Raw genomic sequence first — 18,299 nt, forward strand, 5'->3', positions numbered from 1 at the left:
AACATTGTGGTCTCAGAGGGTTAATAAGCTCCAAATATGCTTCAACATAGACATGCACATGGAGATCAACAGGGGAGCCATGATTCTAGCTAACCAAGAGGCTTAATTACTCCACAATACATCAACAATGTCGCAAAGAAATGTTCGATATTTACTCGAGAGTCTCACAAATATTCTCTGGAAATACATTTTCTAGAAAGGCTGTGATCTTTCTCGGAGTGCAAAGCACAGATGAAACACTGAGCAGATGAACTTCATGGAAATTGCAGATCATTGATAATCACCCCTACCCCTTAAATTACACATACTTCACATCTGTAGCATTTCATATGTGCCACAGTTCTGCTGCGACCGAATGCACACATGCTTGCCTAGTGAATGTGTTTCGTAAGCACAGAGAAATTGAGCCGAAGATGAGAGAAAGTGAGATCACAGGAGGACTAAGAATTCATGCAGGAGCTGTGAGATAACCAAATCATTTATCCATGGGCGGAGCAAGGAGGTGGCTTATGAAGCTTCAGCCCTGAATGTTTTCTTAAAAGCCCCGAATATTTCAGGTGGATGGTGTTTAACTGATGGCCTTGCTGATCACAGCATGGTAATTAAAGTAATTTTAAAAAATCAAATCTTTTTCTTTTTTTTTTTTTTTCTTTTTTTAAAGAACATATGTACGGAGGAGGATTCAGGACATTTAACAAAAAAACTGGCATGAATTTTTAAAAATTCATGCCAATTTTTAGTGACCCTTTTTACTCTTTTGTATCTATATACTTGCTGCAGTATAAAAACACTTTTCAAATTGTTCTAAAATACAACTTTATGCATTTTTGTGATTACAGAAATATCTCTAACCCCAATTGATGCTTTTTATGTGCTTTGTTTGACATTGTGGAGCTTCAATATAAAACCTTTTCACCAGATTTCTACCTTATCTATGCAATGTTACTTAAAATATAAACTTAAGACATTTTTAGAAGTGAAAATTATTGGACTCCAGGATGGTGTATCATGATTTTAGAATGATAATGGCACTTTTAGCTCAGTTACATTAAGAAAAAAATGATGTAATCAATTAAGTATTCTTTTAGGTTGAACGTTATTTTTGCCTATATGATGTGTACATTTGTTGGCATTTTGAATTCAATTTTTTATCAAAAAGTGCAGAAAAATGGTGCATAAAACTGTCTGATAAGCAAAAATATTCCAGGCAAGTGCCCACCCCTCTGCCATCTTTAGTCCGGGGTTAGCCCTGGATTTTACACGTCTGGCTCTGCCCCTGCATTTATCCATTCCCATTTCCATATTTATCCTGTCATCACCTTTGTAACATTTGCCCAAGAAATCAGGGAGAAGAGCTGATGTGTGAAAACTGCAGGACATCTTCAGGAAAATTAATAGAAGGAATGTTTACGTCCTGCAGCCACTTCATGACTGGGTTGATCTCACAGAGAAGCTAAACAAGATCAATATGGCATCAGATTCTGTTTTTTCATCTGCCATCCCGCATACATTGTCAAAATTACACAGTAATTCTAACTACTTCCTCCATGGCCTTCCTTATGAGAAAATCTCCAACTGCAAGGGGCATGTCTGAAAGAATAACTCAGAGAAACATCACAGGAAACTTTTAGTAGTGTAAGAGCATAAATATAATCAGCAACATCTCTAAAGTCTGAAGAAAAGATCCAAACAGAAACTTAAATTGCTAATATTGTGTCTTTTGATGTCACGTGCATTTTTTACTATTTCAAGCCATATTTCCAGGTGCTTTGTCACTGCTGGAGTAAAATCTGCCATAGTCCCTGCATTCTGTCCAGACTCTATGAAACAATAACCAATCCTGGACCTGAGAGAGAGCTGAACCCTGCAGCTATCTGTGAATACATTTCTCTCCCCCCTCTGTCAGTAACAAGATTACGTTTCCCCTCAGGCTTTGTGAACAACATGCTAGCTGTCTCACCTCTGACCCCGGTCTCTGAGGTGCTGCTTTCTCACTGTCACTCATCCCCAGTGGAGCCTGCAGGGGGCAGCTGTACCTGCCAAGGCCCAATCAAACCCCCCGCTGCCCAACAGCCGGCACCTCTCACCCCCCAGCAACACCCTCCTGCACCTGCTGGCATTCAGCTCCTGCAGCTGGGCTATTTAGGGCACACGGAGCTGGGGACAGGGGGAGTGGATCTTGTGTTCATGTGTATGGGAGTTGTCACGTATATGAATTCTGATGCTAAACTGCAGGAATATTTATACAAATATCCTAAAATAAACATAATTAATAATAAATGTCTTTTATGAAGGAGGCGATGGACTCAGACAGCGAGGTATCCATGGAAAAACTTAGAAGTAAGCATCATTTCTCAGATGTTGTGTCCCGTGAACATCACTCATCCTCACATGAACATCCCTACAACAGCACAGGATGATTCTCCTGTCCAATCAGATCTTAAACCTTCACCTGACCCGACCAATTAGGCCCATGTGCATCCACAAAGAGCCAATCAGATCATCTTTAATGATCTGTACATTTTGTACATCGCCCCAACTTTTTTGGCAAGAAGTGAGTCACAGCATCCAAAAATGAATCATAAGCCACAAGGGAAACATGGTCTACAACATGGACTACAAATACCAGCGCCTACAGATTCTGCATTTGCATGCCAATATCTGTTTATAGTGCTGAATATAAATGCAGCTCATTTGAGTCAGCCTCTTTCTTCTCACACAGCAGAGCTTTATAGTTTTGCTTGGATCAGAAGATAAATGCAGTACTTTTACATTGGGTTTCATAAAAGGTGACCATATTAATAAATCTCCAATGGGCCAGTGAAATATTACTGCAATTATGGATGAGCTCATAGTATGAGAGGATTTTTCATTAGTGAAGCCGGTCAACAGCATGGATCAGCAGAAGAAAAATTATGTCTGCAATCACACTGCACAGTTTTAGATCTTCATTTATAGGACATTTGAGTTTTATAGATATTATTTAGATAATCGAAATATTTTTATTCATTTGGCTGAGTTAAGATAATTTAAACTTGTCATGCTGTCATGGACAAAAGTACTGGCATCTCTGGATTTTTTCCAGAAAATACACCATTTCTCCCAGAAAGTGTTGCAATTACAAATGTTTTTATTATACACATATTTGTTTCATTTATGTGCATTGGTACACTACAAAAGAAGCAGCAGAAGACTACAGCAGAAGAAAAAAGCCAAAATTGAAATAATTTTACACAAAACTCAAAAATGGGCTGGACAAAATGATTGGCACCCTTTTAAAACTGTGGGTAAATCATTTTATTTCAAGCATGTGATGCTCATTTAAACTCACCTGTGGCAGTAACAGGTGCTGGCAATCTAGAAATCACACCTGAAGCCAGTTAGAATGTCTAAAAGTTGACTCAACCTTTGTGTTGTGTGCTTGTGTGTGTCACACCAAGCATGGAGAAGATAAAGAGGAGCCCAGGATTGTCTGAGGACTTAAGAAGCAAAATTGTGGAAAAATATGAACAATCTCAAGGTTACAAGACCATCTCCAGAGATCTTGTCCACTTTGTGTAATATAATCAAGAAGTATATAACCCATGGAACTGTGGCTAATCTCCCTGGACATGGACAGAAGAGAAAAATTGTCAAAAGAATGCAACGCAGGATAGTTGGAATGGTGGATAAACATCCTCAGTCAACTTCCACACAAATTCAGGCTGTCCTGCAGACTCAGGGTGCAAAAGCGTCAGCTCAGACCATACGTGGTCATCTGAATGAAATGAAGCCCTATGGCAGGAGACCGAGGAGAACCCCACTGCTGACAAAGAGACACAAAAAAGCCAGACTGGAGTTTGCAAAAATGTACCTGAGTAAGCCTCAATCCTTCTGGGAGAACATTTTGAGGACAGATGAGACTAAGGTCGAGCTTTTTTGAAAAGCACGTCATTCTACTGTTTACAGAAAACAGAATGAGGCCTACAAAGAAAAGAACACAGTACCTACAGTCAAACATGGTGGAGGTTCAAGGATGTTTTGGGGTTGTTTTGCTGCTTTTGGCACTGGGTGCCTTGACTGTGTGCAAGGAATCATGAAATCTGTAGACTATGAAAAGATTTGGGCCGCAATGTAGGGCCTAGTGTCAGAAAGCTGGGTCTGTGTCAGAGGTCATGGGTGTTCCAGCAGGACAATGACCCCAAACATACCCCAAAAAGCACCAAGAAATGGTTGGAGACAAAGCGCTGGAGAGTTCTGAAGTGGCCAGTAAGGAGTCCGGATCTAAATCCCATTGAACACCTATGGAGAGATCTCAGAATTGCTGTTGCAAGAAGGCACCTTCAAATCTGAGAGACATGGAGCAGTTTGCAAAAGAAGAGTGGTCCAGAATTTGAGTTGAGAGGTGTAAGAAGCTTGTTGATGGTTATAGGAAGCCATTGGATTCAGTTATTTTTTCTCAAGGGTGTGCAACCAAATATTAATTTGAGGGTGCCCTTTTTTGAGCTTTGTGTAAAATTATGTTAATTTTGTTTTTTTTCTTCTGCTTTTTTGTGTTGTTCCAATGCACATAAAGGAAATAACCATGTGTATAGCAAAAACATTTGTACTTGCAACAATTTCTGTGAGAAATGATGTATTTTCTGGAAAAATCTAGGGGTGCCAATACTTTTGTCCATGACTGTAGCTCTCTGAATGTTTTTGTTTTGCTTTTCTTTGCAGGAGACCTGAAATGGCCTTCCACATCCATAATCAATCTCCACAGAGCCTCAGCGAGTCCTAATCACCTTCAGAGGATATTTGATGTAAAGTTCTCTTGTTTGTGCCCATGTTGCTACGTAACTGAGCCATCATTTCAGTGCCACTTTTAATTTGTCCTTATGTTCTCTCTCTGGTTTCTCAAATGCAATTAGAGCCTCATGTTAATCCAATCCCCAGCACCGATTGTCTGTCTGTTTGTTTGGCCATCTGCCTTCCAACCTGCCTGCCTGCCTGGATTTGCAGCGCAGACATGACAGCAGCACATACAGTAGAGCCGATGAGATGCAGCTCTCTGTGGAAGAGCTTTACAAATAGGAGGTGACATATGGACACAGGAGTGAGACATCAGCAGGGACCCGGTGTGCAGGAGCAAATTTAACCTGCTGTCAGAGGGAGAAGGCGTGTTCCTCGCCTCCTCTAAGGAGGGGCAGCAGGAGGTTCAAGCTGTTGTGATGTTAGCCACGTGGACTCAGCAGGATGGGCTGCTTGTTTTCATTCTCTATCACTCTCATCCCTCTGTACCTCCTGTTTGTCTTCTGTCTGTTCAGTCTGTCTTTCTGCAAAGATGTCTTAACTCCAGAGCAAACATTTAGGCTGAGCGTCTTTATGGTTTTGAGATCAACCTTTTATCTCTTATCTGTAGGTTTTATCTGCTCTGTCTTAGAGCTGCAGAGTTAATCCCAAAGTTTGTAGAATTTTAACTTTTGAGCTGCTAATGATCAGCTTTTTTGGTTGAAGAGGCAACATGGTGCAGGTGTTTTTGAAGCCTACTGATGGTGATTGTTATGCTAATGTGTGTAAAATATCTTGGCCTTAAACCTCATGGTAACTTAAATCCACAAAAGCCTTCTAAATATGATTCTTATGATCAAATGTACCTACTGTTACCCATCTTGAAATATTAGGGTTAATCTCCAGTCCTTTCTTGAATAATATTAGTAAAGATTTTGAAACATTTCTGAAATTTAGTGCAAAAAGGGCAGGCTCTTTTTGAAAAAGTACCTAGCTATACAGTCTTCATTTGCAAATATTTATGATAAAATGTGCCGTTCTGCAGAGCTCAGTGTCTTCAAGTGTGGCACTGTGATGGATGCAATAAGAAGGTTTGTGAAATGTCATCCCTGCAGGATATTACACTGTCAGCTGTAAGTGATATTTTTAGAAAATGGAAGCATTTAGGAACAACAGCAACTCAGCCACAAAGCAAAAGACCATGTAAAATCAGAGAGGGGTCAATGACTGTTAAGCCATGTGTGTAAAAGTCGCCATTGCTCAAAAACTGTACAGCAGGAGCTTCATGAACGGGTCTCCATGTCAGAGCAGCTGCATGCAAGCCTCACATCACCAACTCCAATGCCAATTGTTGGATAGAATGAAGCCGTGGAAACGTGACAAATGCTTTCGTGTTTGGCAGTCAGATGGTTGAGTCTGGGTGACTGCATTGTTCCAGCTGTGAAGTTTGGTGGAGGAGGGATAATGGTTGCAAGGACCCAATCTTATATCAATATTATTTAGCCCAACATTTCATGCATAACAAAATTAGTGATTTGGAATGTGTTGCTCCACATTCAGAGGTTAGGTTGCAACAGCTGATCTGCATGAGGAAGGCTGTTGTGGATGCATAATGATCCCAAATTTTTAGAGCACAGGACAACATAAACTGTATCAACTGTATAAAAACTGTTAAAGTACCAGGAGAGGTTCATATTTAACATTCACTCTGTCTGATCTGCTGCATATACATAGGAAAATCTGGGGGATAGTTTTTCCAGAGTTAAAAATATTTTGCTCACAAATAGTAGCATTTACTCTCTTTTGAGTGTATTACTAGCCACTACCAGAGTTGGAGTAAAAAAAAAAACAGATGAAATTCTGCTGGAGTAACTTAAGCCACGCCCACTCAAGTTTAAACTCAGCTGCCATCACTCATGGACCTTCCTTTGGCAGCAATAACCTCAACCAAACGTTTCCTGTAGTTGCAGATCGGACCTGCACAATGGTCAGGAGGAATTTTGGACCATTCCTCTTTACAAAACTGTTTCAGTTCAGCAACATTATTCGGATGTCTGGTGTGCATCGTTCTCTTGAGGTCATGCCACAGCTTCTCAATCAAGTTGAGGTCAGGACTCTGACTGGGCCACTCCAGAAGGCTTATTTTCTCCTGTTGAAGCCATTCTGTTGTTGATTTACTTCTATGCTTTGGGTCGTTGTCCTGTTGCATCACCCATCCTCTGTTGAGCTTAAGTTGGCGGACAGATGGTCTTAAGTTTTCTTGTAAAATGTCTTGATAAAATTGGGAATTCATTTTTCTGTCAATGACAGCAATCCGTTCAGGCCCTGAGGCAGCAAAGCAGCCCCAAACCCTCCAAAATTTGTGTCGAAACACACTAGATATGTTGGAATATGGCTGCTGTGAATATGTTTAAAAAAACATTGAGATCTACATGTGACTGAATTCTGGATTTGGACTGTTAGAAAGTTTTCCCACCTCTCCTGGCTTGGTTCCATGTGGGCGGGGCCAATATGTGGGCTCATGATGTCATCAGCCCACAGTAGGGAATGACTCCGCCCCTCTAACACAACAATATAAATCACAGAGCAGTTCATGTCAGTACAGTCTGTTGTCAGACTTGCCATGTATTTTTCATCACTTTGCCACCCTTCAGGCACCTTTTTGCCCACTTTTGCAACCCCCACTTGGTTGGGCCCCTCTCCCCTTTTTCCCCCCTTATGGGCCACCTTGAGTGTTATATTTTTTAACAAGTCTTTTTTTTATTGATGCGAATATGGTGTGCCTTGAGATTCTGGCTTAACCTTAGGTGTGCCTTGGGCAAAAACAGTTTGAAAACCACTAGCCCATATGCATGTGAAATGTATGTGAAATGTGAAATGTGTGTGAAATGTATGTGGACATGTGCGACCATCTATCTGGAGTGTCAGGAGGTTAATCCAATCAATTAGGGGGAAACTAACCAGTAAGATGGTTATGTAATTGTGTGTCAGTGCAATCACACAGTACTCTCAATCCTAGAGGTGCTCTCAGTAAATGACTGCCTCTCTTAGGCTTTCTCTTTCAGGACCTGATGTGAAAAGCAGCCATTACAGCATCTGTAAATCTTCATCATGCACCTGCTTCATTAATTGTCTGCCCCTCCTCCATCGTGGAGTCGAACATGATGAGTGTTTATTTGCTGCCCTGTTTTCTCTCCTGTGTAGATGCTGATGCTGCGTTTCTGTGAAGCCTTTCAAACGACGCTGTGGTTTCCCTCCTGCAGCGGAGCACCCTCAGCTGAGCGGTGCAGGATGGATGCATGGAGGAGGAGGAGGAGGAGGAGGGGGGAGGTTGGTGAGGAGGTGGCTTCTGCTTTTGAGGAATGAGCCCTCTCTCTCCCCCTGGAGCAACTGGGCTGGAATAATTACATAGCATGTGTAGACTGAGCTCCTCTCATTGTGATGGCTAGAGAGAGGGGAGTGATGCAAAAAAAGGAGAAAGATGGCGGTCTGCAGATCCTGTGGGTAACCCTGAGCTGTGCACAGCAGTTATCACATTATTTACAGGCGAGGATTTAATGCAGCGTTCAGTAATGAGCAGCCAGCCAATGGCCTGTGATCTGAAGCTCACTTATTCACTCTCTGGGCTGACATCCAGGCGGCTGAAGGCTGGAGGAGCCCCCCACATGGAAACAAAGCCAGCTCCCAATGCTGCTTTTCACCCTATTATTTCACAATCAAGGGTTATAAATCACACGTGTCTACCTCTGTGGCTGTGATGCATGCTTTTGTGCAGCACTTTGTGCTCCTTGTGTCGCCATATTCGTATCAGTCCAGGGGGATGAGTCTGATTGATTCAGTCTCACTGGCATCACTTCATGTTCACTGAGCTGTGTTCTGACTTCATTGTTAGGCTGGATCATATACAGACCCGTGAGGCCCTGATTTAACTATAATGAGTATAAAAATGCTTCTTTACTCTACATTCATGATATATAGGTCACTATGAATGTTACCTCCTCTTCACACCCTCCAGCATCATGGACTGGTAGAGCTAACACTGAAAACACAGCATAAGGCTGGAGATAAAGGGGAGTGACACCAATTTTATACAACAAAGTATGATCACAAATCTTTAGGAGGACTGCTTCAGATGTGGATTATAACTGTGCAAGTGTATGGAGGTTCAAAGTGGACATGCACCAGCCAGTGTTATTTTTGGAAGTTATTTTTAATTTTAGTCTTTATGTTAGTCTTCAAATGAAATGCATTTTAGTTTGAGTCACATTTTAGTCATTTCTATCCTTTTTAGTTTTAATCTAGCTTTAGTTGACGAAAACTCAAAATATTTTAGTCTAGTTTTAGTCCATAAAAAGTCCCCACATTTTAGCCTTTTTTAGGCAAAGCATTTATTTTCTTGCCTAAATCTGGTACCAAATCATGGTAGTGTGTTCTCTGCACCCTGCCAAACCTAGGGTCCCTGCTTTCTACAGCTGAGAGACAGATTTTTTATTTTTTATTTTTTATTTTTTGACAGATTTACCCGATAAAAAGTAAATTACATTTTTGTATAGCTTTTGTCATCTTGATAAAAAATAAACATAGTTTTTGTCAGTTTCAGTCATCACAGATCTTTTTTTTTGTTAGTTTTAGTCTGTTTTTTTGTCACGGAAAAAAGGCTGTAGACAAACATCTTTAGTCATTGTTTTAGTCAACACAAGTAACTCTGGCACCAGCACATTTTATTTACTGAGTTTTTTGAAGATTTGAGCAGTTGTTAGTTGTTTTCTTAAGAGCCTAACTTATTAAATGTATATACTCAGAGCTTAAAAAGCACAAAACAAAGAAATAAGGGGTTAATTTTCCTAATAGCTGGCAATGCCAGCATGCCATGTTGTTTTCAGGCCTGTTTTATCAACCAGAACATTGTTTTGCACAATATCAGCAGAGAAATATCCCATTACTTTGGGTAATAGGTTTTGTAGTTGTTTGAATAATGAGATAAATAAGATGAGATCTTAAGTAAGTAACTTAGGTTTATTGTTTTCACATAGAAACATCAGTGATGTTAGTCAGAGATGAGAAGCTCTATGGAGCTCTCAAGACAACTAAAATCCACTTGAATGCACTGAGAGCTTGAGCTCTATTCTTGTATATACTTTTGAAGTCCTGTACTTCAATAATTTATTTATTCTTTCTACTTCATACCATCGAGGATTTTGGATCCTTCTTAGCTGTGCTGTATTACATCTCAGTGCCCCTTAACCCTTAGAGCTCCAGCCGCATGGATCCCTTTGTAAATTGCTTGGTAACTTTTGAACCATAAGTCATAGGCACTAACTTGTTTTTTCCCGTGAAAGCTCTGTAATGTGCCTTTCTATTTATGTTCTTCCTGCATTTATAGCTCTTACAGAACATTTTCTAGTGAGCCCAGAACTTGGCTGACTTCCCGGGTTCTCTGAAGACAGGGTTGTCATATACAACAAGAAGCGACACAGTTTAGAAAAACGTTAATCACTTTTGAACCTTATGTTGTAGCTATTACTCTTTTTTTCTCTGAAACCTTACCATTTTGCTGTTCATTTGCTACCCTCGATGTTTCCATAGCCCTTAAGGAAGCCGTTCTAGCAAGCCAGGAACTTTGGTGACTCTTCGGGGTCTTTAAATAATAAATCCACGGCGTTAGATCTGAAAATAAGCGTCTTTTTGTCAATTTTTAATCCATTTTCGATCACGTACTTTGGCTTTCTATGATCGGCGGAGCTATATTTGTTGAGGGCAACATTTAGATGCAAAGCGTTATGGGAGTTGTAGTCGACCAGTTGCGTCTCTACTGCTTAAAGGACTTTCTCTTGTATTTATTTAGATATTTTGAAAACCATTAGTCACAGAATGTTTATTACCCACGCCGATGAAATTGGCAGGAGGTTATGTAAAGGGTTCTGTATCTTTGTTTGTTTGTTTGTTTGTATGTGTACAAGATCACTCAAGAATGGAAAGTCAGAGCTTCACCAGACTTTCAGGGAATGTTGGGATAGTGACAGGGAAGAATCGATTAGATTTTGGTGATGATCCGCGCACCCGTTTGGTTTTTCTTGGACTTCGAAATTTTGAACACCATAGTAATCAATGGGAGCGTGAGTTCCTTGGTGGCGCTGCTTAGGCGTGGGTCTGCCGCCTCAGACGGCCATTCTAGTATTTTTCACTGTTTTGGCCTAAGAGATGGGAGAACAAGTCTGTGCAAAGAAAATGTTTAGTCACTATTGTTTACTGTGTGTTATCAATGAAAATCTTTGAGTTTCAAATTCCAATTTGTTTTTTCATTTTGTCTTTAGAGTCCTATAACCTTTTCATTATTCAAGTGACATTACTGTAGTAGATATATTCTTAAAGTCCAGGTTGTCCTGAAAAAAATATGTATAGAACTCGACTGTGCACCACAGGGTTGATGTTTTACAAGCTTTTAAAGAAAAAAGTCCAGGTGAGACATGATAGTGAAAAAAAAAACTGCTGTGAGCTCTAAAGGTTAAAAACCCTGCAAAGTGAAAAAAATTCTGTATTTAGGTTTGATGTATGTCAGTTCACCGGTTTATGAGCCCCCAAGTCAAATTTCAGTCAACTTAAACATCTCTACGTTTATGAGATGAAGCTTCAAAGTCATAAAAAATGAGGCAGTAAAATCTGCTCCAGGATGGTGTGGGTATGTCTGTTGAATGAGCTGAAGCCACGCCCACTCAGAGAAATGCGATCGTCAAAAATTTAATTAATGCTACAAAATGATAGATCTGACACATTTACCTCACAATGAAAAAAAAAAAACAGAATTAAACTGACTGTTAACTTTCAGTAAAGGCAGTGACATCAGCTAACAGCAGACTGGACTGAGATGAACTGCTCTGTGGTTTTATATTGTAGTGTCAGAGGGGCGGGGTCATTCCCCACTGTGGGCTGATGACGTCATTAGGACTTCTCTTGCTCCCTGCTTTCCATCTGCAGAAAAGTTTAGGTTTGTGTTGTGCAAAATAAAAAAGACAAAAATGACTGAAGCTGTAGCTGATTACATGAATTTATTGGCATTAAGGATGTCTTCAGTACTGCAGCATAGTCTGAAAAAAAAAGATTTAAAATACTGGTTAGACACAAAATCTGTGTGCGTTTAAATGTGTCTGCATGGCAGACGCATTTAGAGGTATAATTTTTTTAAATTTAAAACTAAACACTTTTGCATCCTTTTCTCTAAAGAATCAAGACTATTAATATCATATAACAAGTGAAAAAGGACAAGGTAGAGGCTTAAACATTTATCCAACTCTTGAAATGCTCGTTTCATTCTTTTATAGAGTTTATTTAACCTTAGAATAATATTAGAATTTAGTAGTATTACCCTATTAAAATAAGAAGTGGAAGGAATATATTTAAAAGAAATTAAGTATTTGTTTATCCCATTATTGTTGATATAATGATGCTCATCTTATTAAATACTCTCTAACTGCACAAAGTTATAGTCTGTTTTTACTGGCAGAGTCCTTAAACATTTGATTGAATAGGATATTTTGACTTTAAAAGGTGTTTATTATGTTTTGCATGCTAGAGAGAAGCTTTATGGTAAAAGACATAGACCTTAGCAGGAGTGTTGGTTAATTCTAAAGGTATAAATATGTTTTTAAAAAACTGTTTCCGACATACATTGCAATTATTTTTATTTAAATGTGTGATTTTTGCTTGTTGGTTTTGTAAATGCCCTATTCTGACTTTAAAGGTCACATATTTTACCCCTGTAAGACAAGTTTATTTTAGTCTAAGAGGTCCCCAAAACATGCCTGTAAAGTTTTTTGCTGAAAAAACACTCCAGTATTGGACTTTTGCGTGTCTAAAAAAACCTCTCTTCTTCAGCTCTGCTCAGAACAAGCTGTTTCTGTGGCTTTAGCTGTCTGACTCCGCCCCTCTCAGGAAATGGATTATTCTTAATGGATGTGACAGCTGGCAGCTGAGAGGAGGATCAGGAGAGGAGGGCGGACCTTGTGTCCAAGTAGGAAGGGCCAACTGAACCTGGGGGCGGGGCTTACTCCCCACATGACATCATGAGGGGAAAATCCGAGAACAGCTTGTTTCAGCACACATTTTCTGAAAGGTGGAGAAAGAGTGGGAGGAGAGGGAATGGATTTTTCTAATTCTTGGGGGGATTGTGAAAAAAGCCTAAAAAAGTGTATTTTGCATAATATGTGACCTTTAAAGAGCATTTGAGTTATTCTGTGTAAAAATATTCTTGTAGATAAACTTGACTTGACCTCTCAAAAGCGAAGCGGTTCGATTCTGTGTTCATCGCATCTATCTGTATCTAATGTAATCGACTAATAAGGAATTTATTTTGTCTTTTGTGTCCAGTCTTTCTATGAAATATGAGTGTTTTTCTCTGTTACTAACTCACGTCACTGATCCACTGGGTGAAGGATGAGGTGCGAGTGAACACTGTGGGCTTCTGCAGGGTGTTACATCCCAAGGAGGAGACGAAGCTGGTCACTCCATGTACGTACCACCTGCCGTCAGCCCCCTTGCAGTTCAGAGGGCCTCCTGAATCCCCCTGCAGAGAGGAACAGAAGATTAGTGAGGGAATCAGACCGACGTGGAGTTACCTGCATGTTGTGATGAGTGAGTTCATACGTGGCAGCCAGAGCGGATGTCTCCTCCAGCACAGATCATGGTGGTTTTCACGTAGCTCCCCCACCAGCCGCTGCTGCTGCAGACACTGTGGCCGACCACAGGGAGGAGAGCCTGCTGGAGCTTGGAGGCGATGGGACCCCCATCTGGAAAATGGAAGAAAATTGAACTTTAAGTTTGGCATGAGAATGTCTGAAAGCGAAAGGATTATGTGTATAAATTTTACATTTTCAAACATATTGTTGTATCTCTGTTCCACATAAATGAGATAAAGCCGTATTTACAGTTCTGCATGTCCAAAGATTGTTTCATACAGTGTTTAAAGAACTGTCTCTTACTGTAGAGTCTTCCCCAGCCGGTGATGTAGCAGGGGTCATCATGAGGAGCGATCTCTCCGCTCTTTGGCACACAGGAGGGCTGCACCTTGTCGTTCAGGACCACAGGGGAGGACAGTTTGATCATTGCGATGTCATTTCTGAAACATAAGGAAAAACATTTGAAAGCTTAGATGAGCATTTCATGGCAATACTGTCTTTATCAAGTGTACATTTGGGTGTCGTCTGCATAAAAAGCAACCAAATGCTACATTACAGCAGCTTTGAATCTGGTTCAAAAATGTCTGACTTTTACTGTCTTGGTGTCAGAATGTTTCCTGTCCAAATCTTTTTAGGTTTCATTGACAATGTTTAAGAAAACTTGTATTCAGAGAAGTTTACATCCTTACCCACAGGACAGGCAGTTATCGTCCCATTGAGGATGAACGATGATCTTCTGCACGCTCTTGATCTGCTCGTAGCCCTCCCCTTTGGTGAGGTCGAACTCACCCAGCACCACACGGTAAGTACGAGAGCTGACAAACAAATTTGTGCATTACTTTTAATTTAGATAAAACCTCAGAGTATAACAAGCAGAGAATGACAGTTATCATTCAGAGACAAACCTGATGCAGTGTCCGGCGGTCATCACCCAGTTGGGAGCGAGCAGAGTTCCTCCACAGGTGTGATAGTACCTAGAGCCGCTCCGATACTGCAAAGAGATCTGAGACAGACAGGGACATAAATTGAAACTATTTTATTCAATAAACACTCATTAAAGTCAGGATCACTGTCTTAAAGCTAGGTACAAAAATACAAAATGATTGAAATGATGGTGATTCAAATTTACAGCAGTAAAAGTTTGAATATTTTATTGCACTATGTTGTTTTTAATGCATCCCTTTGCAAATCATAGGAGTTTGTAGCATGACTGGTAAAGAATGTTGATAACTAATTGTTATATGGGCAGTATGTATCATTGTTTATATGCATATATGGGTTTGATTGTGTGTATAATATATTTGTAAGATATAGTTTTGGAATCCTCTATGTAACATTTTCTTAACATTTAGTTGTTATACTGTTCTCTGCAGCTCTTTGACTGTATTCTTAAAAAGAGGTGTATTTAATCACACACCCCTTGAATACAATGGTTAATTTTTTTTTTTTCATTTATTTTCATTTATATGTGTTCCCTTATTTCTGTTGGGGGTTTAAAGTGTGCATTCATCCATAACTTCATCTAAACCATCTAAAATAACTACATGTATGTAAAATCAAAGTCACCCAGTGCAGCAATATGCAAGAATTAATTTTTTTTTATATGATTTGGTGCCCAACAAAGGTCATTGAGTGCAGCTGCGCTGTTGTAAGACATACATAGAGTTGTTATACATCCCCCACAGAGGGTGGTGACACTGGTCACAATACAGTCTAACATTACATCGCAATCTGGTGTGCATAATATCTGCAGGATCATGCACACCCTTTCATTCGTTTGTTGCTTTTTCCCCAGCTTCTTTCTCTGTTGTCCTCTCTTTTTTCTCCATTTAGCTTCAACAGTCACCAGCTTCATCCATCTCTCAGTAATATCAAACATTAGTCAGACAAACTGGCTTCATTTTAGCAGAGAGCTGGTGTGTGAACTTGAGTCATTATGCCATACACACACACTTCTCACAAGAAAGCTTCAGCTCGCTGCTAAAGTTATATAACGCTGAAAGCAGCTGGGGCACTCTGTGAAAATATTACAAATGCAGTTATCTCTATCCAAAGTTACTGTACTGGTAGATTGACTTCAAAACTACTATTTTGATTTGAGAAAAGATGCTTATAGCGCTAAAGATGCACACGGTAAATTACGTTTGCAGTTCAGTCTGAAACATATCTGCCATAACTAAATGTGACACAAGAGTCAAAAATTTAAGGAAACATATAATCTCTCTGATTATGTCACTAAGTTATTCCATATTGAAACTTAGGTATGATTTCATTATCATTACACACTAAGTTTTTTCTGTTAAACATAGTAAATATAGACTGACCTGCCAGGGCCAGCTGTAGGGCCGAGCATCCTCGCCGTTCACAACGCGGCCAACAGACGGCTCATAGGTGGGAGTGCCACACCCGTAAGCTGGGACACACAAAGACCTGCAGTCAGCACTTTAAAGGTACTACTGATAGAGAAAAAAAAACTATCATAACAGTAATGAGCTTTCCAACAAATTTATAGTACAGGAGATTAATTTTTCCATTTGATTGAAAACAATCCAATGGCATCACACAAAGATAAAACATTTTGCTGCAATAGACTGAAAGAGTTTCCAAGTTTTCTAGATTCATGCACTGCTCTTGCTTTAACATGAGACACTGAGGTTTTTATAGCTTTATTTTCCCATATCATTGCAGATTGTTGCGAAATTAACCTTCAACGGCAGAGCTGAAAGACACTACACTTTGACCTTAATAACACCCATGCCTTATGACAAAAACTCAAGATTTGAACAACTTTTACTCTTCAACATGTGAACAATGAGGTGGGAAAAATTAAAGTGGATCAGAAAAAGCCCTTAGGAGAAGTTGTTCAAAATATGTTCCATGTAAATTGGCCATTAAAACTTTTAAAGCTGAAAATAAACTTAAAACATCTGACTTCTTGTACACTTTTGATCATGATGATTGGAGACTTTTTTGTAGCTCTGGACATGAGAAACATGTCTGCCAATTTTCATGAATGTGGGTTCAATCTACCGGAGGGGCTGAATTTTTAACTTTAACGTGGATTCACAAAAACTGAAACGCACATGAACTTCTATATCTGTTGCACTGGCATGCTAACAGTGGACCAGAAAATAACTTTTTAACAGGTGGAAACACTCTCAGGCTTGTTTACTGACACCTTTAACTTAACCTACAACTGTATATTCAGTTTGTTATTGTGCTCACCATGGCTTAGAGGGCCCCAGCACACCTTCAAGACTGAGAACTGAAAGCTTCAAGAAACACTGAGCTGTTTAAAGATACACTAAACAGGCAGATTTGGAATAGCCTTGAACACCCTTGAATAGATTGTAAATGTTGTTCTTTTAATGGTTTTTTGGTCTTAAGAAATCAGGGACTAACCCCAGACAAACAGTGGTAAAGAGCCCCTTTAAAGTCAGGTAGACGAGACTCACCGTAGGCAGCAAACAGCAGGACAAGAGCCACTTTCATCATGATTGATCAGAGTAGACGTCCGAGTGTTTGCACTGGTTTTTATACTCTCAGTCTGAGCAGCAATCAGACACAAACAGTCCAGAGTTTGACCTGGGAATCTGGGGTCTGTCTGCATCTGCTCCACTTTGTCCTCACACGACACCCAGGAAGAAAATTATCAGGACATAACACAAGTACAACACAAATGCAGTATATTAATGCATACTTTTATTCTTACTTCAGCATCATTTGAGTGTAAAACATTATTTCTATGCATGCATGTTTCACTGTATACTTCTGAACATTTTATTTAGATAAAGTCCATTCAGCTGATTCGGTATTGTTACTGCACAGGTATAAACCTGACAAGATACTTTATCTTTAAACATTATAGAAACTTCCCTATAGGTTTTTCTTTCACACATTTAAACCAACTTTAAGGTTACTTACAATGAAATTAATATCGGTATTTAAAAAACACTAATAAAAGCTGGCATCTTCATTCAGTTAAAAGAATAATGAAAAAGTTCAAACTACATATTTTGATATGTTTGTTTAATTCATGTTTCTAGAATATTTGCAGTCAAAAAACACAGAAAATACTGAAAATTTCACACTTTAACTCACTCCATTGTTTCTCTGAAGTCTTTTGATTTTTTTTTTAATCTAAAACTACTTTTTTGTACAGATGTGCACCAGCTGAAATTGAATTCAAAGGTACAATATGTTGATTTTTGCACTGAAATGTCTGTAATGATTACTGTGAATAATGGCTTGCTTGTGTTATGTGTGTTTAAGTTGAAATCGTACATTAATTCAATTATTTCCATCAGTTTTTAACGCCAGAAAAGTCGTGAATTTTTATTGTACTGTTTCATGTTACAGCAGCTGTTATGTAAAGAGTCACATGACAGAAACAACTTCTTTTTGCTTTTGAAATTATGAATGCTACATGAAAAACTGCTATGTAATGCAGAGGGAACTGCTACTGGAAGCTGCCATTCTGTTGCTGTATCTCATCCATGTTTTGTGCCACTTAGTTGTGATGGCCCATGGTTATTCATTGCCATTGGCTGAGAGTTCTATCACTCAAGGGAAATTTCACTACCTCATGTGTCTTCCTTTTTGGTCCTCATGTGAACCCAGAATGCTTTGCAGCAGAGTAATACAGTGCATCTGGAAAGTATTCACAGCGCTTCCCTTTTTCCACATGTTGTTATGTTACAGCCTCATTCCTCAGAATTCTACACACAACACCCCATAATGACAAAGTGAAAGAAGTTTTTTTTGTTGTTGTTGTTGTTTCAAATTTTTGCAAATTTATCAAAAATAAAAAACTAAGCCATCACATGTACATAAGTATTCACAGCCTTTTCCACAAAGCTCAAAATTGAGCTCAGG

General features: G+C 39.4%; 1 protein-coding gene across 1 annotated transcript; it reads right to left on the minus strand.

Moving 5' to 3' along the window:
* Positions 1-11,779: 11,779 nt before the first annotated feature.
* LOC121511749 (proproteinase E-like) lies at positions 11,780-16,962 on the minus strand. Its single transcript, XM_041790521.1, has 8 exons — positions 16,880-16,962; positions 15,749-15,837; positions 14,330-14,427; positions 14,114-14,239; positions 13,728-13,864; positions 13,393-13,535; positions 13,160-13,312; positions 11,780-11,837 (listed from the first exon to the last, which is right to left on the minus strand). The coding sequence occupies exons 1-8, from the start codon at positions 16,917-16,919 to the stop codon at positions 11,820-11,822; spliced, it is 804 nt and encodes a 267-aa protein (XP_041646455.1). The 5' UTR covers positions 16,920-16,962; the 3' UTR covers positions 11,780-11,819.
* Positions 16,963-18,299: the final 1,337 nt, after the last annotated feature.

Source organism: Cheilinus undulatus, linkage group 7 (genome assembly GCF_018320785.1).
Source record: "Cheilinus undulatus linkage group 7, ASM1832078v1, whole genome shotgun sequence".
Classification (NCBI taxonomy): Eukaryota; Metazoa; Chordata; class Actinopteri; order Labriformes; family Labridae; genus Cheilinus; species Cheilinus undulatus.